The sequence below is a fragment of the Epinephelus fuscoguttatus genome, linkage group LG20 (assembly GCF_011397635.1).
Source record: "Epinephelus fuscoguttatus linkage group LG20, E.fuscoguttatus.final_Chr_v1".
NCBI classification, from domain to species: domain Eukaryota; kingdom Metazoa; phylum Chordata; class Actinopteri; order Perciformes; family Serranidae; genus Epinephelus; species Epinephelus fuscoguttatus.
In genome coordinates, this window is record NC_064771.1 from 3,779,282 (window position 1) to 3,804,185 (window position 24,904).

Consider the following 24,904-nt stretch of genomic DNA (forward strand, 5'->3'; position numbering starts at 1 on the left):
CGAGGGTAAATGCTGAAACTGTGCTCCTAGCTTGATCACTCGGTGAGTGAAAATACCCTTTAACCTGTTCGGTTAACTTGGAATGCATTTTATATTCATGTGTAACCTGTGTGGTTGTGTGTAAAGCAGTTAAAAGTCACGTTAATCTGCGCAGATAGCCATGAAAAAAGGTGCTAATGGTGCTATAACCACCATAGACTGTGTGTGTGATGCTAATGGCCCATTGACTTGTGTATAGCCATTTAGCTCATTTGGTGTCATATGCAAATGATCGTTTATGGTGTTTTATAGCTGTTTGCTTCAGAATATTTTTCTAAACTGTCGTTCACTACATGTGTTGAAAAAATAAGATGATGGTGAGACTATTGATGTGTGTGTGCTTATGGTAAATGCAGAGGTGAATGTTTGGTGCAGTTTCTCATTGTTACCGGTGCAAGGAGAGACATATAAGCACAGTAGGCCTTAATGCCTCTAAGTTACCATGAGTTTCTCTGAATTTAATGCAGTTTTCTACAAAAATTAAAGGGTACTATGCAATATTTTCTTTGTTTGTTTTTGAAAAATGATATTTTCCTTGTTGTTAATGTAACAAAGACTGGTTAAGGTCTTTAAACAGTTATTAATGTAGTTACAGTACTTGAATTTAATTATTAAATGCACTTTAAATGTATTTATGGTTACACAACTGTAAGTTAATATTTGAACTGAAGATTTTGTTGTACAACTGAACCTTTGAGAGCTTGATTTAACCCAATTAATGTGAAGCATTATTATTGATCGGTGATAATCAACATGCTATTTGGATTTCCTTTGACCTCCTTGTAGGTCAGGTTTTTTTTTCCTGTGACATCATTAGATGACGTCCCAGCCACATCCCACCGTCCAGTGGAGAGCTTCAGCTGGTTTCGTGTGAAGTTTCCAGAGATCCAGAGATTGTTTCCAGATCCCAGATCCATAGATTCCCAGCGTGAGCTGGGTGGCGAGCCGCATCGAAACTACTGATACTGAACTCTGAGAGTGGAGAAGAATTCCTTCATTCCCCCTTTCTCACAGACCGTGTGGTAGGACAGAACAAACATACACTGATCCACTAATACACTTGACACGGATCCGAAGAAACAAGGGCCCCAACGGTAACTTTGGGACACAAAGGGTTTTTCTTTTTGCCGGCTTTATTATTTTAGTTTGTTATTTTTCATTGAATGTCTTGCAACAACTGTTGTATTTTCATTGTGTTATTGGTTAATAATAACAAGTGGCCACAAAAAGCTTAAACCATTGCCTGTGTCTTTTGATTGCTCAACCACCAGGGTTCTCACTAGCTGATAGTCTTCTGTTACTGGTCCATCTCTTAGCATTTACTATTACTTACCTGTACTCATGTTATAACATCGTAATAAGGGTTACATAATACAGACGTCCTTGGAGTGAATAGCCTGCCTCATTTCGGATATTAAACACACAAACACGCAGTACAAGGGAGTAAAAAAGGTTAAACAAGACAAGAAAATAAGCCAACAATGAAAATAATAATAATTCCCAAAAATAAATAAATTAATTAATTAGATTCAGTGTGTTTACAAAGTAGGACTGTTGGGGAGGGTGTAAATCTAAACAAACCAATCACGTCTTGGCTTTTGACAACGGATAATCCCTCTCCTCGCATCACTGACGCTGACAGCTGAGGCGGGCTACCCCAAAGTAGACCCTTGTTTTTCGAATTCGCTGGTCATGTTGCCTTTTTGATTCCCTTTTGCGATTTCTTGGCCACAAGGATTCCATTTCCCGTGATGCTGCATATGCATGATCCTGCATTATGCTCAAAGAGTGGAACTTTGTTATGCTGCAGTGGTGCAGGCTTTCACATTTGCCAGGGTAGTAGCGAAGCGCCTCTTGCTCCTCTCCTTCGTCTTCTCAGTCACGCAGCGCTGGCCTGGCTCTCAACAAAAACGCAGAAGGCCGGGCTGTATGTCCCTTGCTGGCGGATGTATTTCTAAGATGGCGAAACGTTATGGGCCCCCCCAAACGACTCAAGAGTACCCAGCTGCAGAAAAGTTGGCAGACAAGGGCGCCGCCATATATTTAATCCATACTGGAAGTCCATACCGGAAGTTAATCTTCTTCGTGTCTACGATACTGGAAGTCCATACCGGAAGTTGCATACATACCAGAAGTCCATACCGGAAGTCTTTTTTGTTTGTTTGTTTTTTTCCCCAGAAGAAGGTTTTTAAGTCTGTCTTTTTTATATTATTTATTTTAGCAGTACATTTATAAACATATATATATATACAGTACAGGCCAAAAGTTTGGACACACCTTCTCATTCAATGTGTTTTCTTTATTTTCATGACTATTTACATTGTAGATTCTCACTGAAGGCATCAAAACTATGAATGAACACATGTGGAGTTATGTACTTAACAAAAAAGGTGAAATAACTGAAAACATGTTTTATATTCTAGTTTCTTCAAAATAGCCACCCTTTGCTCTGATTACTGCTTTGCACACTCTTGGCATTCTCTCCATGAGCTTCAAGAGGTAGTCACCTGAAATGGTTTTCCAACAGTCTTGAAGGAGTTCCCAGAGGTGTTTAGCACTTGTTGGCCCCTTTGCCTTCACTCTGCGGTCCAGCTCACCCCAAACCATCTCTATTGGGTTCAGGTCCGGTGACTGTGGAGGCCAGGTCATCTGCCGCAGCACTCCATCACTCTCCTTCTTGGTCAAATAGCCCTTACACAGCCTGGAGGTGTGTTTGGGGTCATTGTCCTGTTGAAAAATAAATGATCGTCCAACTAAACGCAAACCGGATGGGATGGCATGTTGCTGCAGGATGCTGTGGTAGCCATGCTGGTTCAGTGTGCCTTCAATTTTGAATAAATCCCCAACAGTGTCACCAGCAAAACACCCCCACACCATCACACCTCCTCCTCCATGCTTCACAGTGGGAACCAGGCATGTGGAATCCATCCGTTCACCTTTTCTGCGTCTCACAAAGACACGGCGGTTGGAACCAAAGATCTCAAATTTGGACTCATCAGACCAAAGCACAGATTTCCACTGGTCTGATGTCCATTCCTTGTGTTTCTTGGCCCAAACAAATCTCTTCTGCTTGTTGCCTCTCCTTAGCAGTGGTTTCCTAGCAGCTATTTGACCATGAAGGCCTGATTCGCGCAGTCTCCTCTTAACAGTTGTTCTAGAGATGGGTCTGCTGCTAGAACTCTGTGTGGCATTCACCTGGTCTCTGATCTGAGCTGCTGTTAACTTGCGATTTCTGAGGCTGGTGACTCGGATGAACTTATCCTCAGAAGCAGAGTGACTCTTGGTCTTCCTTTCCTGGGTCGGTCCTCATGTGTGCCAGTTTCGTTGTAGCGCTTGATGGTTTTTGCGACTCCACTTGGGGACACATTTAAAGTTTTTGCAATTTTCCGGACTGACTGACCTTCATTTCTTAAAGTAATGATGGCCACTCTTTTTGTTAGCTGATTGGTTCTTGCCATAATATGAATTTTAACAGTTGTCCAATAGGGCTGTCGGCTGTGTATTAACCTGACTTCTGCACAACACAACTGATGGTCCCAACCCCATTGATAAAGCAAGAAATTCCACTAATTAACCCTGATAAGGCACACCTGTGAAGTGGAAACCATTTCAGGTGACTACCTCTTGAAGCTCATGGAGAGAATGCCAAGAGTGTGCAAAGCAGTAATCAGAGCAAAGGGTGGCTATTTTGAAGAAACTAGAATATAAAACATGTTTTCAGTTATTTCACCTTTTTTTGTTAAGTACATAACTCCACATGTGTTCATTCATAGTTTTGATGCCTTCAGTGAGAATCTACATTGTAAATAGTCATGAAAATAAAGAAAGCGCATTGAATGAGAAGGTGTGTCCAAACTTTTGGCCTGTACTGTACATATATATATATATATTATAAAATAAATATTATTATTATTATTATTATTATTAATAATAATAATAATAATAATAATAATAATAATAATAATAATCATAATACAATTATTTCAACAATTATTTTAAATACAATCATGTTTTGTTTGGAATAACATTGACCTCAACAAGTTAAACCTACAAAAATTGCAGAAAATCAGCAAACATGAATTTTAGTTGGATTAATTTTTAATGTGTTTTTAAAATACACTTCAGTTTCCACAGGAAATGTACAGTTTGCATACAGTCTATTTCAGAAACAACGTACTACATCAGTACAATAATGCAAATTGGCAATTTTTTTTTCAACATCACCTTCAACATCAATCGCACGTGGTTATGTTTAGTCAACACACAACACTCCCCAGAACAAGGTTTTTAAGTCTGTCTTTTTTATATTATTTATTTTAGCAAAATAATAATAATATTAATTATAATAATAATAATAATAATAATAATACAATTATTTCAACAATTATTTTAAATACAATCATGTTTTGTTTGGAATAACATTGACCTCAACAAGTTAAACCTACAAAAATTGCAGAAAATCAGAAAACTTTTTAGTTGGATTAATTTTTAACAAAGAGTAAATAAGGTGAGCACTTTCATTCATTGGGCTACAGTTGCAACATGCAGATTACTATCAGGTCATCTTAGAGAACATAACACACGTTAAAATATAATGAAGATGACGGCGCGTATAAACGCAGCGGCTTGGTACTCTGTGCTAGTGCTAGCTACTAGCTAGTACTGTTAGTGCTAAGTGCCGAACAGAATTTCATTGTACAATGTACAATGACAATAAAGTTGTCTTCATTCATCTTCTTCTAACCGCTTCATCCTCTTGAGGGTCGCCGGGGGGCTGGAGCCTATCCCAGCTGACATCGGGCGAGAGGCAGGGTACACCCTGGACAGGTCGCCAGACTATTGCAGGGCTGACACATAGAGACAAACAACCATTCACGCTCACATTCACACCAATGGACAATTTAGAGTAACCAATTAACCTAGTCCCCAATCTGCATGTCTTTGGACTGTGGGAGGAAGCCGGAGTGCCTGGAGAGAACCCACGCTGACACGGGGAGAACATGCAAACTCCGCACAGAAGGGCTCCCACGCCCGGGATATAAAGTTGTCTAATTCTAATAATTAAAAGACTCGCTCCCTTACCGCTCTTACTCTTAGTCATGCGTGTATTGTTTGCATTCTTCTCTTCGTCTTCTCCGTTGTCTTCTTCCTCTTCTTCTTAATAATACACACACAGACCAACTTCCGGTATGGACTTCCGGTATGGATTGGATATATGGTGGCGCCCATGTCCGCCATCATGTCTGCAGCTGGGTCCCTCTCAAACGACTTACCCGCACGATGTACAAACAAATTCGAAATTCTCCTTTTACGAGGATAAGTCATATTATTGGTTTAGGTAATAATACACCAATGATGACATATTTAAGAATGCAGACATCAATTGTTGCTAATAAACAAATGAAAATGTTACACAATATCCCTTTAAATGGATAGTGCATCCAAAAATGAAAATTCAGCCATTATCTACTCACCCATATGCTGAGGGGTGTTAAATGTTAGGAACTCCCTTTATTTTGCATCCAAACATATACAGAGATAACCAGATCAGTCACTTGCCATGACTCATCATGTATTTATTTCTATCAATACTTGGTCAGTATTCTGGGATTCCTCTCCATCTGAGTCTCAGTCAGTCCCTGTAGACAGGACCTCACACATTTCATGCATATGGATAGGATTGTTTCCTGTCACATGAACGCCACCTGTGATCTCTTCTCATAGATTAAACATCAGCCTTGAACTGAGGCAGGGGAAAAGTGGAATGTTCCCTCTGTCAAGCTGCATAACAGACAGCCTTGGAGGAAGTGTAATGTAACTACAGGTATACATTTTTACTGACTGATGAAGAACACCTCAGGTGTTTGCATCTTAGACATGTACTGAGATGGGGTGCAGTACTTCAAACTGAGAGTTGAGCTAATATCAGCTTTTATGAAAAATCTGGTGATATTCTATATTTTTCTTGTTGCCAACAAATCCCATAAAACTCAAAAGAACAAGTTTTGGTCACATGTTAATTAATGCTTAATAAGCACCAATTAACAGTTAATGAGCACTTATAAACAGAATAAGGTGTTAATTACCATTAATAAGACTATATAAGTGTTAATTATATATATTGCATCTAGGAGCATTATAAGCACTTAATAGAAACTTGATAACAGTTTATAAAGCTATCCTAAATATTAATAAGATGTCTGTTTACATTAATTATGATTTATAAGGGTTAATTATACAATAATAACCACATTTATTACTGGTTTATAAGACACTATAAGACCCTATCAGATTAAATTAATAAGGTGTTATTAACCGGATCTAAAGTGGGAACAGTGTCGTATAAAGGTTGATAAACTATTAATATGCTCTCAGGGCTCGAAACTAATGGTGTCCTGACATCCCGGGGACTATAAAAATTGCTACTTTGACACAAAGATGATGTGTCTGGGACAATCCCAGGACAGCAAAAAAAAAAAAAAAAAATTTTAAACCAATATCGAAATGGGTGTTATTTACAGCGTCATTACATATGGGTATCTGAATGTCGCTTTTGTCGCTTGAATAATTTCAATAAAAACTTATGAACAGCAAAAATACAGTGGCTTTTGCTGCACGTGATCTGGCTTCACACATGCGCGCATTCACACACACACGGAACCCCTTCTTGGGTCCACCCTCTCCCTCTCTCCGCTGTTGCCTGCAGTAATTTCTGTATCGATCCAGCCCATAATGCATCTAATTGGCTATCTGAAGTGTCACTTCTTCAGAACGAAGCATGTCTATAGAGTGCCAAAGTCACGCCCCTTCCGGTGAAGCTCATGGGACCTTAGATCGGAAAAATGTGAACGGCAGTGAATGAGGAGAGAAATATTATCTTTTGGTCCCGTTTGAGTTGTGACATGAAATCCAAATATGTCATTAATGAATTTAAAACATAAATTTTAAGGTCAAGAAAGTTATACTTTGTGGTAAAACTGTTGAGATATAAGCTTTTGAAAAAAACGTAATTAAAAAAACTACACGGAGGTAGAGGAGGCGGTCGCGTATGTGACGTGATAGCTTTCGCTCACTTCCTGCAGCTTGGAGTGACTGCAACCTGGCACAAAACACACAGACATCTTCAATCATAAATCAATTAATCATTAAACAGTGGAATTTCAGCGGGGAGGCGAAGCTGCAGGAAGCGAGCGAAAGCTATGACGTCACATACGTGACCTCCTCCTGTGAACTCTTGAGTCTTTCTAATTATAAAGCTTATATCTCAACAGTTTTACCACAAAGTATGACTTTCTTGACCTTAAATTTATGTTTTAAATTCATTAACAACATACTTAGATTTCATGTCGCAACACAAACGGGAACAAAAGATAATATTGCTCTGCCCATTCACTGTCATTCATATTTTATCTGATCTAAGGTCCTATGAGCTCTACCGGAAGGGGTGTGACTTCGGCACTCTATTATGTTTTGAAATTCCTGTTATTTGCAAAGTCATCACATCTCTACATAATTTTGACGTTACTTTTAATCCTTTAAACAGAAAGTTAAAGGGAAATTTCGGTTTATTTCAACCCGTCTCCTATCGTCCTACATTTGGTTCAAGTGACTAGTGACATACAGATAATAGTTAGCATGTTAGCCGTTAGCTTAGATACAGCCGCAGCGTCAGACCTGTTAAAACGTAAGTGAACAGGCATACCTTCAAGTGCAAAGTTAGTCCACTAAAAAAGCTTTTTTTCCACAAAGACCGCCTCATATCATTAGGATAAATGTCAGAGAACATATAGAAAATGACATGTAAATGTGTTGTCTTACCTTACCAGTGTGCTGCTGCCATGTTTGTTTACCATCTAGCTCTGCTTTCCAAAGCGCAGCCGAAATATATCTCGCCAGCTATAAAGCACAGCTGGATACTAACATTAGTCCTGGTGGAGGTGTCTCGTCCTCGGTCACATTCAGACCTTGAAAATAAGGCTGCAACCGCTCCCATTCCTTGCAATAGAGGCATTCCTCTTCTGTGGTCACTGGGGCACAGCATTCCCAGGTACACCGCCAATCTCCAGAGCTATGCAGCCTTGTGGCAGCCATTCCTCCTCTCTCGTCCTCTAACGTTACCTGTTGCGCCCATAGGTTGCGCCTCTCTCTCTCCTCCGTTCAGCCAATCTGGTTCTGCCTTCCTGCTGTTGCTGCTTGTTCAGGCACGCTCTGAGATTGCTGCTTGTTCTCGCGATATTTCTGCCGCGCTTTGGAAAGCAGAGCTAAATTGTAAAGAAACATGGCAGCACACCGGTAAGGTAAGACAACACGTTTACATGTCGTTTTCTATATGCTCTCTGACATTTGTCCTAACGATATGAGGCGGTCTTTGTGGAAAAAAAGCTTGTTTAGTGGACTAACTTTGCACTTGAAGGGATGCCCGTTATGACATATGACAATGACATTAACTGTTATATGACACTGTTCCCACTTTAGATCCGGTAGCTGCAAAGGATCATTTTTTACTATTAATAAGTGCATAATTAAGCATTTATTAACCGTAATATGGCATTTATATTAACTTCCTATTAACTTCTTATCTCATTAATGTTAATAAACATCTTGTTTATATTGATAAATTGTCTATAAACTCGTAAGGATGTTCTAGTACCCAATAATATCTTATAAGCCAATAATAAATGTGTTGTATACTATTATTAACACTCATTAGGTCTTATCAATGTTAATAAACACCTTACTAATTTCATCTGATAGGGTCTTATAGTGTCTTATAAACCAGTAATAAATGTGGTTATTATTCTATAATTAACCCTTATTATATTAATTATAATTAATATAAATAAACATCTTAATATTTAGTATAGGTTGATAAACGTTACCAAAGTTTCTATCAAGCGCTTATCGTACTCCTTTAAGCAATAATAACTGTCAGTTATGCTGTAATAAACACTTATATAGTCTTATTAATGTTAATAAGCATCTTATACTGTCTTATAAGGGCTCATTAACTGTTAATATAGGCTTATTAAGCATTAATTAATACTTATTACAGTACCTTAATATAAAGTGATACCGACGTTTTGAGTGTATCCAAAACATCAACACAAAATCATGTATACATAAGAAAAAATAATACCAATGCAACAGAAGTAGGATAAATTAATTTTTAAAAGATGAAGGCTGGGTAAATGCTCCCATTGTTTAGAATGTTAGAAACAAAGTTGGGGCCCAAGCTGTGTCGTCCCACCCTAAAATGTTAGTGGGACTGTCCTGTGAGACAATGAGCCCTCATGAACTTAACAACCAACACAAAAGATTACATTATAGGTAACATATTTGATGGTAAACTATAATGCAATTCATTATTATCACATACATACATCTTCTGGATGTTTGAAGATATAAGTTCATAACATAGTTAGATTTTTATATGTGCATTTATTAAAAATATCTGAATGATTCATTTTTATATGGTGTTATATGTTGTGACCATATATGTTAACCATTTATATTTAATTTGTATATACAAGTTTCTGAAAACAACATATATACAAAAATTCTGTGAGCTTATGTATGTTTTTCTTATTAGTTTTTGACAGACACATCTGTTTATTTATCACATCTACACATTTCATGCAGCAGGGCAATTCAAAGTGCTTTACAGAGTAATAAAATATAAAACATATTAAAGGATACAGATTTGCAAAAAAAAAAGTCAAGAGAAAAATTATATAAAAGGTCAAATTAATTACTAAATTCTTGAAAAAGATGACTTTAAGTCGAGTTTAAAAATATGTTTGCAGTCATTACATTGTGGAGTAGACAATGTAAAAAAGGAATATTTTTAGCTTTGAGTTAAAAGTGGTCAGGTTTGTGCTGCATGAAAAGAAAATGATGCCTCACCATGTTTTGTTCTAACAGACATAGGTTACATATACAAATACAATATAAGCATATATTACATACGCACATTATTATTATTATCATTATTATTATTGAGTCCTCAAAGATGCTGTAGAAGTAGAATAAAAAAACAATGTTTCTACCAATATATTATTAATTTAATGTTTATCATACCTGTATATCGTGTGTGTGTGTGTGTGTGTGTGTGTGTGTGTGTGGGGAGGATGTTTTTCCCATGTGGTCTGACATTTCAAGTTACTAAAGCAAAGATTTTACAATACATGAAAGAAATCAATTTAATCAGTTTAGTGATTACCTGTTAGTAATCAGGTTGTATCAATAAGGCATATGCATTAATTAACTGTACAAGTATTAGTAGTATTAATACCAGCTAATAAAAACCCATATTGGTCTAGTCCAAAATGTTCTTTAGTGCTGGGTACAGGAACAGGATACACCTATTTATTTTGAGTACAAACATAAAGTGAGTATAATAACTACGAAATTCTCTTCACTGCGGCTGGCAGTTATACTGCACCTCATCACACGTGTGACTGTGGAGAGAGATAGCAGAAACCATCTCAGGTTTCAGTAAAGTACGTTTTTAATAAAATGCTCTGAAGACTGTGGGATTGTACCTTATCTGGGGGAGATTAAAAAACATATCTCAGTGATCCACAGTCTGCATTCTCTGCATTTGTTTATTGTCTTACATCCAGAAACAGCATTTAAATACAAACAGATACGTCCACACAAAGATTTGTGCCTACATCTGTATAAAGAGCCTTCGTATACACTGACACAGACACAACCTGCTTTGCATCAATCCTCATATTGACTTTTTTAACATCTGCAGTAAGTGAAGTGGTAAATATTGTCCTTGTCTTAGCATAAAAAAGAGAACCAGAGAGGACTCTGTGGTTGGAGGTTGAAAGGAATAAACTGACAAAGAGTAATACTGTGCTGATGGCCTGAACCTCAGCACTGATTCATAGAGTGGAGTCGCCACCTGCTGGTTTTTTGAAAGTATTGTTTGTCAGAGCTTGTGGCTGACCTTGGTTTGGCACTATGGTTTTTCACAAGTCTTAGGTGAGAGGTTGGGCTTATAATGGAATTTTGAAGTACAGATAAAATGGCTCATACAGTGATGTGGTAACAGGAAGGGTGAGCAGGGTGTCATTCAACTATGATTTTCATTCATCAGATCACTTTACAGTCCACCTAAGAAGTCTTGCAGGTAAATGCTCGGACCAATCCTATTTACTCTATATATGCTTCCTTTAGGTAACATCATTAGAAATCACTTTATAAATTTCCATTGTTATGCGGATGATACTCAGTTGTATTTATCGATGAAGCCAGAAGAAAGTAATCAATTAACTAAATTCCATAATTGCCTTAAGGACATAAAAACTTGGATGAGCACCAATTTCCTGATGTTAAATTCAGACAAAACTGAAGTTATTGTTCTTGGCCCCAAACAACTCAGAGACTCTTTATCTGATGACATAGTTTCTCTTGATGGCATTGCTCTGGCCTCTAGCATTACCGTAAGAAACCTCGGAGTAATATTTGATCAAGATTTGTCTTTTAATTCTCATTTAAAACAAACCTCACGGACTGCATTTTTTCATCTGCGTAATATTGCGAAAATTAGGCCTATCCTGACCCGAAAAGATGCAGAAAAATTGGTCCACGCTTTTGTTAGCTCTAGGCTGGATTACTGTAACTCTCTGTTATCAGGTAGCTCTAGTAAGTCCTTAAAAACTCTCCAGCTAATTCAGAATGCAGCAGCACGTGTACTAACAGGAACTAAGAAACGAGATCATATTTCTCCTGTTTTAGCTTCTCTGCACTGTAAAATCCAGAATTGAATTTAAAATCCTACTGTTAATTTATAAAGCTCTAAATGGTCAGGCTCCGTCATATCTTAGAGAGCTCATAGTGCCTTATTATCCCACCAGAACACTGCGCTCTGAGAACGCAGGCTTACTCGTGGTCCCTAAAGTCTCCAAAAGTAGATCAGGAGCCAGAGCCTTTAGCTATCAGGCTCCTCTCCTGTGGAATCATCTTCCTGTTACGGTCCGGGAGGCAGACACCATCTTCACATTTAAGACTAGACTTAAGACTTTCCTCTTTGATAAAGCTTATAGTTAGGGCTGTCTCAGGCTTGCCCTGTACCAGCCCCTAGTTAGGCTGACTTAGGCCTAGTGTGCCGGAGGACCCCCCTATAATACACCGGGCACCTTCTCTCCTTCTCTCTCTCTCTCTCTCTCTCTCGTATTCTATTACTGCATCTTGCTAACTCGGCCATTCTGGATGTCACTAACTCGGCTTCTTCTCCGAAGCCTTTGTGCTCCAGTGTCTCTCAGATTAACTCATATCGCAGCGGTGCCTGGACAGCGTGACGTGTGTGGTTGTGCTGCTGTCGTGGTCCTGCCAGATGCCTCCTGCTGCTGCTGCTGCCATCATTGGTCATTAGTCATACTTCTACTGTTATTATACACGACTATTGTCACACATGTATACTGCCAGATATTAATACATACTTTCAACATATTGTACCACAGTAGCCAGAACTATAACAATAATATTATTACTTTCAATAATGTTGTTGTAAGCTACTGTCATTACCTGCATCTCTCTCTCTCTCTCTCTCTCTCTCTCTCTCTCTCTCTCTCTCTCTGTCTCATTGTGTCATGTGGATTACTGTTAATTTGTTATGCTGATCTGTTCTGTACGACATCTATTGCACGTCTGTCCGTCCTGGAAGAGGGATCCCTCCTCAGTTGCTCTTCCTGAGGTTTCTACCGTTTTTTTCCCCCCGTTAAAGGGTTTTTTTTGGGGAGTTTTTCCTTATCCGCTGCGAGGGTCATAAGGACAGAGGGATGTCGTATGCTGTAAAGCTCTGTGAGGCAAATTGTGATTTGTGATATTGGGCTTTATAAATAAAACTGAACTGAACTGAACTGAAATAAGGACACACAAGATTAGCCATTGCTATTGAGATTCTGCAAATTTTAGGAAAAGGTGCCAGGCCATAGACGTAACAGACAGTAACAATAATAGCTTACAACAACATTAATATAAGTAATAATATTATAATAATAATTACACCTATTGTGGTACAATATGTTGTAAGTATATGTTAATATATGATAGTATATGTATGTGATAATAATAATCATATGTGTATATTAACAGTAGAAGTATGACTAATAATAACAGCAGCAGCAGGAGGCATCTGGCAGGACCACGGCAGCAGCGTAACCACAACACACGATCCAGGCACCGCTGCGATATGAGGTAACCTGCCAGACAGTGGAGCACAAAGGCTCTAGAGAAGAAGCCGAGTTAGTGACATGCAGTAGAGCTGAGTTAGCGAGATGCAGTAGGACATGTATCAATCAATCAATCAGTTTTATTTATAAAGCCCAATATCACAAATCACAATTTGCCTCACAGGGCTTGACAGCATACAACATCCCTCTGTCCTTTGTAGCCTGATCAAAAAGGAAAGTCTTAAGTCATAATTCTTGTCTTAAATGTGGAGATGGTGTCTGCCTCCCGGACCGTAACAGGAAGATAATTCCACAGGAGAGGAGCCTGATAGCTGAATTCTCTGGCTCCTGTTCTACTTTTGGAGACTTTAAGAACCACGAGTAACACTGCATTCTCAGAGCGCAGTGTTCTGGTGGGATAATATGGCACTATGAGCTCTCTAAGATATGACGGAGCCTGACCATTTAGAGCTTTGTAAGTTAGGAGAAGGATTTTAAATTCAATTCTGGATTTTACAGGGAGCCAGTGCAGAGAAGCTAAAACAGGAGAAATGTGATCTCGTTTCTTAGTTCCTGTTAGTACACGTGCCGCTGCATTCTGGATTAGTGAGGGTAGCTATTAATTCCAAACCCAAAAAACAAAACGTCTTGGAGGAAAATAAAGAATTTCATGGTGAGTGGACTGATTTATTTGCTTTCACCACTAACATTGCAAAATTTAATTACCAAGTAGTCATAAGTAGCCCACTGCAGAGTAGCAGTAAACATATTAATGAATACTCATTTAGACCTGTAAGAATATTTATCGGCTAATTTAGATTAATAGGCTGTGTAGCTATGAGACCCAAATATGTATTTTGGCTCCAGACAGATTTTTTTTTAAAAACTTTTGGCCAAAAATGGCTCTTTTGATAGTAAAGGTTGCTAACCCCTGGCCCTTGAGGAATAATTACAAAGCTGCAAGTTATCTCTTAAGGCTCATTTTGACCAAAAATGTCCAAGCCTGACTAAAAGTCAATCTAAATCTTACTTGAAATGGGTAACTTTATGGATGGATGCATGCGCTGTATTGTTCCATAGCCATAGTTCTAAAAGCAACATGAAAAACATTGTGTTATTTAGAAAACCACATACATCAATATGAGACCATTTCAAATTGTATTTACCAAAAGCCTTTGTTATATTGAGTTAGAGCTACAGGCTACAATGCGGCAAAAAACAGAGTTCAAATGACGTTTTTCAAAACAACTTTTTATGTCGGGGCTTCAGGACACTTGGATCACTATGGACGAGCAGTATGGAGATATTTTGTGGTTTCAATTATGTGTTTTTGGACGTTTGAATCTGGGGTGCTGTAAGCCTCCATTAGGTGGAGTTGTGTTGCTACCCCCTCTCCCCTTGGATCTCCGCAAGTGATGTGAGAACTCTAAAACTTCACCTGAGCCTCCATCAGCATATGGGTGAGTAGATAATGGCTGAATTTTTATTTTTGGGTGCACTATCCCTTTAAGAGTTAGTGATGACGGGCTTCAGGGTGTTGCCAACAGGTCGTCTCCGTGTCCAGCAGCTGTTGTGCCGTATGGAGTGCCAAAGTCACGCCCCTTCTGGTGAAGCTCATGGGACCTTAGATTGGAAAAAATATGAATGGCAGTGAATGAGGAGAGAAATATTATCTTTTGGTCCCGTTTGAGTTGTGACATGAAATCCAAATATGTCGTTAATGAATTTAAAACATACATTTTAAGGTCAAGAAAGTAATACTTTGTGGTAAAACTGATGAGATATAAGCTTTTTAATTAGAAAGACTCACGAGTACACAGGAGGAGGTTGCACCCCCAACACTGGTTATATCTAAAAGTTATTACCGGCTGTTGTAGAGCACTGCTGACTTCATCCTTACAATGTTTTATACCAATTGTACTCATAAACCATAAAAAGTAAATCACTGTATATCCTGAAAAAGGAAATATTTTTTTTGGTTACTATTATGACCTGGGATTACAGTTAAAGGATAACTTTTCCAACCTGGACCCCATTTGGTCAAAGAGACTGATGTAAATAACAATTTTTGAACTGGTCCAGTATTGAGTGAGTATTGAGGGCAGCGGCCAGCAGATGTAATGGAAACATATGGGGCAATTGAACACCATCACTATCCTTTAAAAGTAGTTATTTTGACCACAGAGCAGCTCAGATTGTTATTCTAAGTATATGAAGTGTCTCTTTACCATTCACTTGATATGGTCTGTTTTTTATTGCCGCCGTAAGCAGAAGTCTTGTTCTGAAATATCACGAGATGTCACAAGATGTCACTTGTGTCAGTCAGACAACAGGAGAAACATGAGTGAGATCTGGAGAGAGCATAATAACCAAAGTAGTTTACAGAAAACAGAATTTACTGTTTTTTAATAGATTTTCAATATCATGAATGATTATTTACCTGATTTTAAATGTCTTCAGGCCTTTGAATTCTATCGCTACCTGTATTTTGTGAGGGAGTATATGCATGAAAAGTGGACAAGGAGAGAGTGAAAGAAAAGGCAGCAGAGGTTTTTATTTTGTCATTTACATATTTGTTACATCTTGCTGATGCTATCCCTTTTGCTGTTGTAACACCAGAAATTTCCCTGCTGTCGTAACAAATGATTATGTTATTAGAAAAGACCATGTGTAGGGGCTCGTATAATAACTAACATTCCCGTTGTCATTCATAGCCAGTAGGTATCTCCTGCATGATGATTCATAGGAAGGACAAATGTAGGCATGAAATATAATAGAAATGTATTATAGATTGTATAATACAGAAGCATAAATACATTTTTCCAGCACACACACACATGCATAGGTAGTGTCAGCTTGTTGATGTCAATTATTGTTATATTATGAATGTCAACTGATGAAAATGGATAATGAATCTATATAATTTGTTATAATCAGTGCTGAATCAGTTGATATTTTGCACCTCCTAATCATGTATTGAATGATTGTTTTTGCCATTATCCTGCCATACTTTATGCAATGCAATGCAATGTAAACATAATAATTTTAGCTACTAGCATTAACCTACCTGCACTCGTCTGCATCAGGTAAATCCACCTATTGGAACAGTAGTGTTTTTTTTTTTTTTGGGGATTTCTTCTATTCTCAAAGATAGTAGTCATGCCAGTGGGTCACTGCAAACCTGTAGGTCTGCATGCGCAGTGTATGGACAGGGGTGTTAGGATCCATTTGTAGCATAAACTAGCCAAAACTTTACTGTGTCCGAATCCGACAAAGATGACAGCTGCTTAAAGTGTAGCTCCTCAATTTGTTGGCACAGGCTGGTAATGCACAGACATGAACCACTCTCTTTACAACATCAACATTTTTCCTCTGTGGACAGAAGGTCACGCTCAGCCTCCATCCGCTCTTCATCCGTATAGGCTACTCCAGTTCACATACAGACAGCAGTCAAATTCAAAAGCCTCATTCACATGATTGAAATCAGGTAAATAATCATCCATGACATTGAATATCTTTTAGATAACACTTAACCGTGTTTACTGTAGACTATTCTGATTATTATACTTTCTCCAGATCTTACACGTTTCTACTGTTGTTTTCTTCCAACAAGTGACATCTTGTGATATTTCAGAAAGAGACTTCTGCTTAATAAGGCAATAACAAACAGACCTGGTCAAGTGAAAGATAGAGAAATCTGAGCTGCTCGGTGGCAGAAATAAGCACTTTTAATGGCCATACAGTGGTGATGTCCAGTTGCCCCATGAACACCCTCAGTACTGACTCATCCTACAAAACTGTTGTTCACATCAGTCTCTTTGATCGATTTACATGGAGAAATAGTGTCCAGGTGGAAAATGCCAAAGTTATCCTTTAATGGGTTAAGTAGAGAACAGTATCTGATAGTGACGTCATACATAAGCACATTTTGCCATGTTTAAGAAGTTACTGAAACACAACTTTGTAAAACTGTTTTGAAAGAGGAACAGAACCTCAATTAAGAATTCCAATACATAATTTCAAAGGGTTAGGAATGTTCAGGTAATATTTGTGAATATGAACTACTCTCTGTTAAAGCCAGAAACCTCAGTTTACACAGTAATCTCTAACCTGCAATGTCAATCCATTGTACTCAGATTTGAAAAAAAAAATTCCTATGAAAAATTGAAAAGGCGTTTAACATCCATTTAAGTTGAATTCCAAGTTAGAAACTCAAGCAAGATCCATCTAGCCCAAGTTCACCAACATAAACACACCTAATATCACAGTAACATGGGGGCACATGCAGTGAACCGAGCAGAATGACTCATCAATTATTTTACGTAATGTAATTTTTTATGTAGTGCTTGTGTTGTGAAATGTGCTGTAATAATGTTGCTGCTGCCATTTCTGTCTCCCGTCCACACGAAATGAATGCACACAACAACTTTATGCTATTGGCTGTGGTGGTTCACACTAATACACTCAGCCCCCATTTGCACAATTTTGAGCTGCTGTATGACATTTTCATGGACAAAGACTTACTTACGGTGCTGTGGTTATTGATGAAGGTCCTTTCTGTACATGCTTGTGGGGCTCAAAGACTTGCCATACAAACAGCAGTGATGTCACTACGACCCTCAGACAGGCATAAATTAAATTAATTAATTAAAGGGAAAGATGGGTGGGGGGGTAAGGGGTAAGGGGTAAGGTGAGTCAGTGGTGTAGTGAGGATGAGGAGGGCTAGGAGTGGCATTGGGATGTGTGCTTTGTCAAAAGAGTCATCCAAGTGACTATGCCTCACTCTTTTTCTCTCCCGCGCATGGTAGACTGTGTGGACTAGCTTGGCTCTGCTAAACTAGTCAGTAAGTTTGACTTGCTTAAGGGTAACTGGCAGGTTCCTAGAGTCCTACAGCTATGGAGATTGCTGCTTTCATTACATCTAGTAGTTTGTACTCCTACACAGTTATGCCATTTGGGTTGTCTAATGCCCCACCCAGTTGTGATATACAGTGACTCTTGGGAATAACGTCTCCAGCGCATCCAGGCCCTCTTTAACCGTCTGGCCTGGGCTTGTCTGACCATTAATCTGGCAAAAGGTGAGTTTGCTTAGGCATCTGTCAGGTCTTTGTTGTGTTCTGCCCCTGCGCTAGCAGCTCAACAGATGGACAAGCCTTTCTTGCTGTATGTAGATGTCAGTAAGGGGGAAGCTGGTGCTGTACGCAGGCTTGTTATGCAGGCTAACAAAAATGTTGTCTACTGCCCGATGAGTTTCTTTTCTAAAAAGTTAAACTCACATCAGTTGAATTATTCAGACACTGAAAAAGAGGCACTGGCACATCTCTGGGCATTGCAACACTTTCAGGTTTATTTGGGGGGTGGAGTAAGACCTAGTGGTGTACATCGATCATAATCCCCTAACCTTTCTCCACTCACTCCAAAACCTAAATCAGCGGCTTATGCTTTGGTGTCTTTTTCTCCAACCATTTCATCTTGACATATGACGTGAAGGGAGTTAAATAAATAATTTTTTGACTAATATATCGATGTGTGGCCTCCCTTGTTACCAGCCTTGAGCCAGGTGGTAAAAGAGGGTTGTTGGTAGGCGACCAACAGCCAATTCTGGTTAATGTGGCCATTGTACTATCTTCTACTTATAGGGCGCAGGAAGAGGAATATAAAAGGCTGTATACTGGAGTAATAAACCTAAAAAACACAGAGTTGTATAAATGTAGATTTGATGTCTTTATGAGTTGATAAGATAAGATGATGCATCTTCTCTGGGTGTGGGTACAGATAAAGTCTGGGGTTATCAGCCTCTGCCTTAGTCAGATTTGCTTCAGATCAGGTCATGTTCGGTACTCAGGTGATAGAGAAGCAATCATATAGATTCCAAGGCTCAGAACAGTTTGTTGCAATACTGAGAGAAAACAGTTCATAGGAGAAAGGGGCAAGGAAACAGGCACTTTGAACCTGCACACATAGAAGTTTGTTGTCCAGTCTCAGTGTAATTCCTCTGTAATGCTGCTGCTCTGCCTTACTGTCCTCTGCCTCATTGGCAGCTCTTTCTGTGCTGTTGTCCCACCACACGACACTTCAGGATCTGGGTCCACCAGGAACAAGCTGCTCCTCATCTCCTTCGACGGTTTCCGCTGGGACTACGACCGAGATGTGGACACCCCTAACCTGGATAAGATGGCCCAGGACGGGGCAAAAGCAGAATACGTCACACCACCCTTCCTCACCATCACCAGCCCCACACACTTTACCTTGCTTACAGGTATTGTGAAGAATTTCCAGCTATTAACCTTGTTAATAGTATTTCATTTAAATCAACTTTTTCAACTGTTGTTTTTAATCAAAACAACAGAAAAGGTTATGAAAGGGTTATAGATACACAACATCAGTGGTACAAACATAAAAGTGGTCACTTAAATATGTTAAAACAGCTTGTTTCTCCATAGAAATTTACAAAGGAGGTAGTGTTGTAACTCACCTGTGAATCTCAAAGACAATTTATATTCATGTCATTGTGAAACTGCATGCATGTAGCCGCTGTTTGCAAATAATTAAATCAGACATGGAGAGAAGATGGAAATAAGATAGAGGTAAGTTAAAGAAGAACTCTTGGTTACATGCAGCTTGCACTTCATGAAGAGAAAATTAAAGTAAAACAGTTGTTACATGGAAGAGCATTTTTTAGAAACACACAAAGGATCACTTCCCACCAAAAACATGAGGCTAAATTAAAGAATGACCACTTTAAATCCAAGATTTTATGTTGTGGCAGACCATATTCTAGTATCAGGAATATTTTAATTCATAAGACTATTGATGAGAGATTTTTTCTTATTGACCAGCATTGTTTATTGGACCAATAATGAAGTATTCATTGATAAACATCCACTGTGTTCAATATTTTATTAGATATATCTGAACAAATGAAATGACATTTTGAAAATACTACTCCAAACTGAAGAACAATTGGAGGTCTGTATGACAGCAAATACAGAAACAACACGTTAAACGTAGATAATTGACTGGCCTCAGGCCTGTAAAAACACTGCATGTTTTCAGTAACCAACCACATTCACTCTTCTGAAAGTATATTAATAAGACTAGAGAGTCTAAAGCTACACTGGTAGCTCTGTGAGCCTGAGTTAGATTCTAATGCTAACATGCTTACAATACCAATGCCAGCATGCTGAGGTTTAGCAGGTAATGTTACAACGGTCACCATCTTAGCATGTTTATTCCTGTTCTCTTCTCAATATGTGGCTCAGAGGTAAAGTGGGTCGTCTACCATCTGGAAGATCAGGGGTTCGATCCCCAGCTCCTCCAGTCATGTAGAATTATTATTATTTTTTTTTTATTAAGTCTTTATTTAGGACAGGTAAAATCACGTTGAGACCAGATGTCTCATTTTCAAGTGCGACCTGTATCACATAAGCAGAGGTGGGAAAAAGTACTGAAAAATTTTACTCAAGTAAAAGTACCTTTACTTTGATGAAATTCTACTTAAGTACAAATAAAGCTACCCATCTAAAAATCTACTCAAGTAAAAGTAAAAAGTAGTTTGTTTAAAATGTACTTAAAGTAGAAGTTACTTTGTTACTTCCAACAACTTGATGGGGGTCACTCCTATGCAGTGCAAAAATGGTCCAGAGGTCATAAATCCAATCCAAAAACTAATTATTTTTCTATGATGAACCATAGAATTCAATTCAATTTAGGGCTGCACAATATCATTTTAGAACATCACCACTGCAATGTGTTCTTGTGCAATAGTCACATTGTGAGACTCGCAGTATAAGTTCATCCTATTAATATAATATTAGTCAAAGGCAATATGCCATACTTATTTTGCTGGTTAATACTTTAGGTTGTGAAGTTCTCAATTTCCATGACAGTTTGATTGTAAAATGTATATTTCACGCAAATACAGCCTTTCCAAAGCCCAAATGATGACTTCTTTCCAAATAGAGCTATTCAAGTTATTGCAATACACTGTATATTGCAATACATATCGCAGTACACAAAATCGTCGTCGCATTGTCAGTTTTGTCTAATATTGCACAGCCCTCATTCATTTTGACTCACCAGCACAACTGTTGGACTGATGATACACAGAGCAACTTTTTGAGCAATGTTTTTGGGCATTATTCTCAGGGATGCAAACAGCTGTATGGTCAAAAAAGAGAGAGCTTGTTGAAGCAAAATTCTGAATATTAAAATACACTAACTTGGAAGAATACTGTGTATTCCAAACCAGAACAAATCCATTGAGCAACAGAGTTTCCCCTATATGCAACTAGCAGCGGTGGTGCTCCGCTGCTGAAATATGACCTTTGCTGCTAATTTATTTGAAGGGTTTTTTTGCTCTTTAGAAATTACCATTTTATTATTTGGTGCTACGGACGCTTCATATCCAGGTCAATTAACACACTTGTGAGTGAAGCATGTAAGAGGAGAGGAGAGGGCTCTGTCTGATCTCTTCATAAACTAAAGTTGTATTATTTTGTGCAACAGACGCTTCATATAATAACATAACAATACACTATTTATAGCGTTATACGGTGAAACGTTTCACTTTATAACGTGATGACTTATATTGTTTACACGACGGCATGTCATTTCTGTCTACATGGTTGCACCTTTACAGTCCTCCTCTGCTCTCTGTATCGCGCATGGCGGGGTTCGGCCCTGATGCGCACACACACACACACACAGGTGAGCACACAAGAGCGCGGCTCGGGCCGCATTTTTCTGACCGACAAGTATAAACGGCACTCTGCACACAGGGTTTTTTTTTTTTCGTTTCGTTCATTTCTGCTGCGTCTGCTTGTGCTTCTGCCGAAGCACTCCCACCCTCCTCCATCTCTCTCTCTAGTAACTCGCCAGCACCGGCCGCTTGTTCTGGGTCATTTCCGAGATTCGCCCTTTTGGTTTCCATTTAGCCGAACACTTTTTTATTTTTTTACTTAGTAACGGATGTGATTTCAAATGTAGTAAAGTACAATACTTAAGTCAAAATTTACTGAAATAAAAGTAAAATTACGGATTTCAAAAACTACTGAAAAAATTACAAATTACACAAAAAAACTACTCAATTACAGTAATGTGAGTAAATGTAATTAGTTACTTTCCACCTCTACACAGCAGCAACATCCACATCAACTTACAGAGCAACATACAATACAATACAAACATTTACATTAGATATAAGGATATCAGGATAAAAGTGCTAAGAACAAGAAGAGGGTCAACTTGGATTACAGGAGCAAATCATAGATGCACTCTCAATATTCATCAACAACAGTTTAAAACTCATAAGAGGGATCAAATCAGACAGCTTCAGACTAAGCTGTAGAGCGTTCCAGGCGGAAGGGGCCACGTAGGAAAACGCCTTCTTGCCTTTCTCAGTACAGACTAAAGGGGTGGAGTAGGTAATAAAGTCCTGCATACGAAGGCTGTAGCTGGATTGTTTTCGAGATAAATAGATAGTTTTGTTTTGTTTTTTTGGGTTTTTTTTTTTAAAGATTATTTTTGTGGGCTTTTGCCTTTAATGAATAGGACAGTGTGGGAAATAGGGAGACAGAGAGAGAGAGAGAGAGAGAGTGGGGACTGACACTCAGCAAAAGGTCGCAGGCTGGACTCCAACCCGCGACCACTACAGCGAGGCGATGCCTCTGTACATGGGGCGCCGGCACTATCCACTATGCTACCAACGCCCCAAGATAAATACATATTTAAATAGGAGGGCAGTAACCCAAGGATGGATATGTAAATAAAAATATACCAGTGAAGGGTTTGGCACATGGAGAGAGATGACCAGTTGACTAATGAATACAGAGCACAGTGATGAGTGAGGGGTTTGCAACCTGTAACAAATTGCAGAGCGCCATGATAGGCAGCATCCAGGAGTTAGAGAGAGCTAGCAGGGGCATACATATACAGGACATCACCGTAATCTAAGAGAGGCAAGAATGTGGCAGTACCCAAGCATTTCCTTGCAGCAAATGAGAAGCAGGATATATTCCTGAAGAAAAAAACTTAGTTTCACTTTCAGTTTCTTTAAAAGATTATCCACAGGGACTTTAAAAGAAAGGCCATCATCAATATGGATGCCCAGATATTTGTAGTCGGACACAAGTTCAATTGGTGTATCCTGAAGAGAAACAATACTGGGAAGAGAAGCTGGCACCCGCTTGCTATTAGAGAAAAGCATGGCCTTAGTTTTATCTACATTTAATACTAATTTAAGATGGTGCAATTGAGACTGGAGGGCATCAAAAGCAGATTGCAAAGATTGAAAGGCATTAATTACAGAGGATGCACAGCAATATAAAATTGTGTCATCGGCATATAAATGAACAGATGCATTTGAAATAGACCCAATATCGTTAATATAAATTGTAAAAAGAGTTGGTCTTAAGACTGAGCCTTGCGGTACCCCATTTCAGACATCTAGCATGCTGGAAGAGAGGTCGCCAAAGTGCACAGACTGTTTACGGTTCGACAGGTACTTAGTAAACCAACCAACCGCATGAGAAGAAAACCCAATGTCAGACAGGCGCTGGTACAAGATACTGTGGTCAACGGTATCAAATGCTTTAGACAGGTCGACAAAAAGTGCAGCACAGTGGTTCTTTTTGTCTAGGTCCTCCATTATGTCATTAACCACTTTGACTGCAGCAGACACTGTGCTGTGCTGTTTCCTAAAACCAACCAAATATTGCGGGAACCCAGGAAATCCTTAATCTGGTCATTAATTAAGCATTCAAGGACCTTAGCTAAAAAAGAAAGCTTAGATATCTATAGTTATCAGGTTTTTGAGGTCACCACCTTTCAGGAGCAGGAGCACAGAAGCAGTTTTCCAGACCTCTGGGATTACATTATTTAACCCTATGGGCCCGAACGATGCATAGTGCATCCAAACTCGCACCTGTTTTTCTCTATGGATTTTCTCTGCGACCGTGCGTCATAGCGAGAAGCCACACATATCACGTGAAATAGCGAACTGTAGTTTTCCGACAAGACCAAGCACTTGTTGGTAGTCCAATGTTTTCACAGCGAAAAAAAATGATAAAGTTGCACTAAAATTATGAATAACAAAGCTTTCATACAGCTTTGCACACACATTACTCTTGGATGGATTACTTGCGAATGCAGGCTCGCACAGAAATGCCACACATATCACATGAAAGTGCAGGACCAGAGCTTTCCAGTGATACCACACACATCATTGTGCTGCCATGCCATCATGCTATAAATCCAGATCAATTGTCTACAAAATAAAAACCTGACGAATTTCTTTACAATCCATTATACAGGTCTTGTTTTCAGTCACTTCATATACTGAGGAATATCGTATCTTACCAAGTGTTAGACTTGCATGTGTTTCTTCCTGTCTATCCACATTTGTAGTCCAGCTTCCAGCTTTGACACTCCATCAAACTTTGTATGACAAGACCAGCGCAATTCACCTTTGTGCACCCAGACAACTGAGGCCTAATTATGCATGCGTGACAGGGCAGTAGTCACCACATACATTGAGGGGGAATACTGGCAATCATGTCAGCCTGGCACAAACCACATGTTTTGGACAACTGTGAAGTGACAGAATGTCCCAGCATCATGGTTCTTATATTGCCAGATTCCAGAGTGTCTCCCCTCTTCATATATAGTAGAATATGTCTACT

At 38.8% G+C, this 24,904-nt stretch overlaps 1 protein-coding gene across 4 annotated transcripts in view; it reads left to right on the forward strand.

Moving 5' to 3' along the window:
- The window catches only part of LOC125881000 (ectonucleotide pyrophosphatase/phosphodiesterase family member 7-like), a 41,458-nt gene continuing 16,554 nt past the window's right edge, over window positions 1-24,904 (forward strand). The window contains exons 1-3 of one of the 4 annotated variants that reach the window (XM_049563901.1): window positions 1-42; window positions 826-1,133; window positions 19,265-19,482. In XM_049563901.1, the coding sequence (XP_049419858.1) occupies window positions 19,398-19,482 (85 nt within the window). In that variant the 5' untranslated portion in view covers window positions 1-42; window positions 826-1,133; window positions 19,265-19,397. Of the gene's footprint in view, window positions 43-765; window positions 1,134-14,626; window positions 14,684-18,885; window positions 19,483-24,904 lie in introns of those variants that run through there. The other 3 variants (XM_049563902.1, XM_049563900.1, XM_049563899.1) reach the window with 3 other exon arrangements.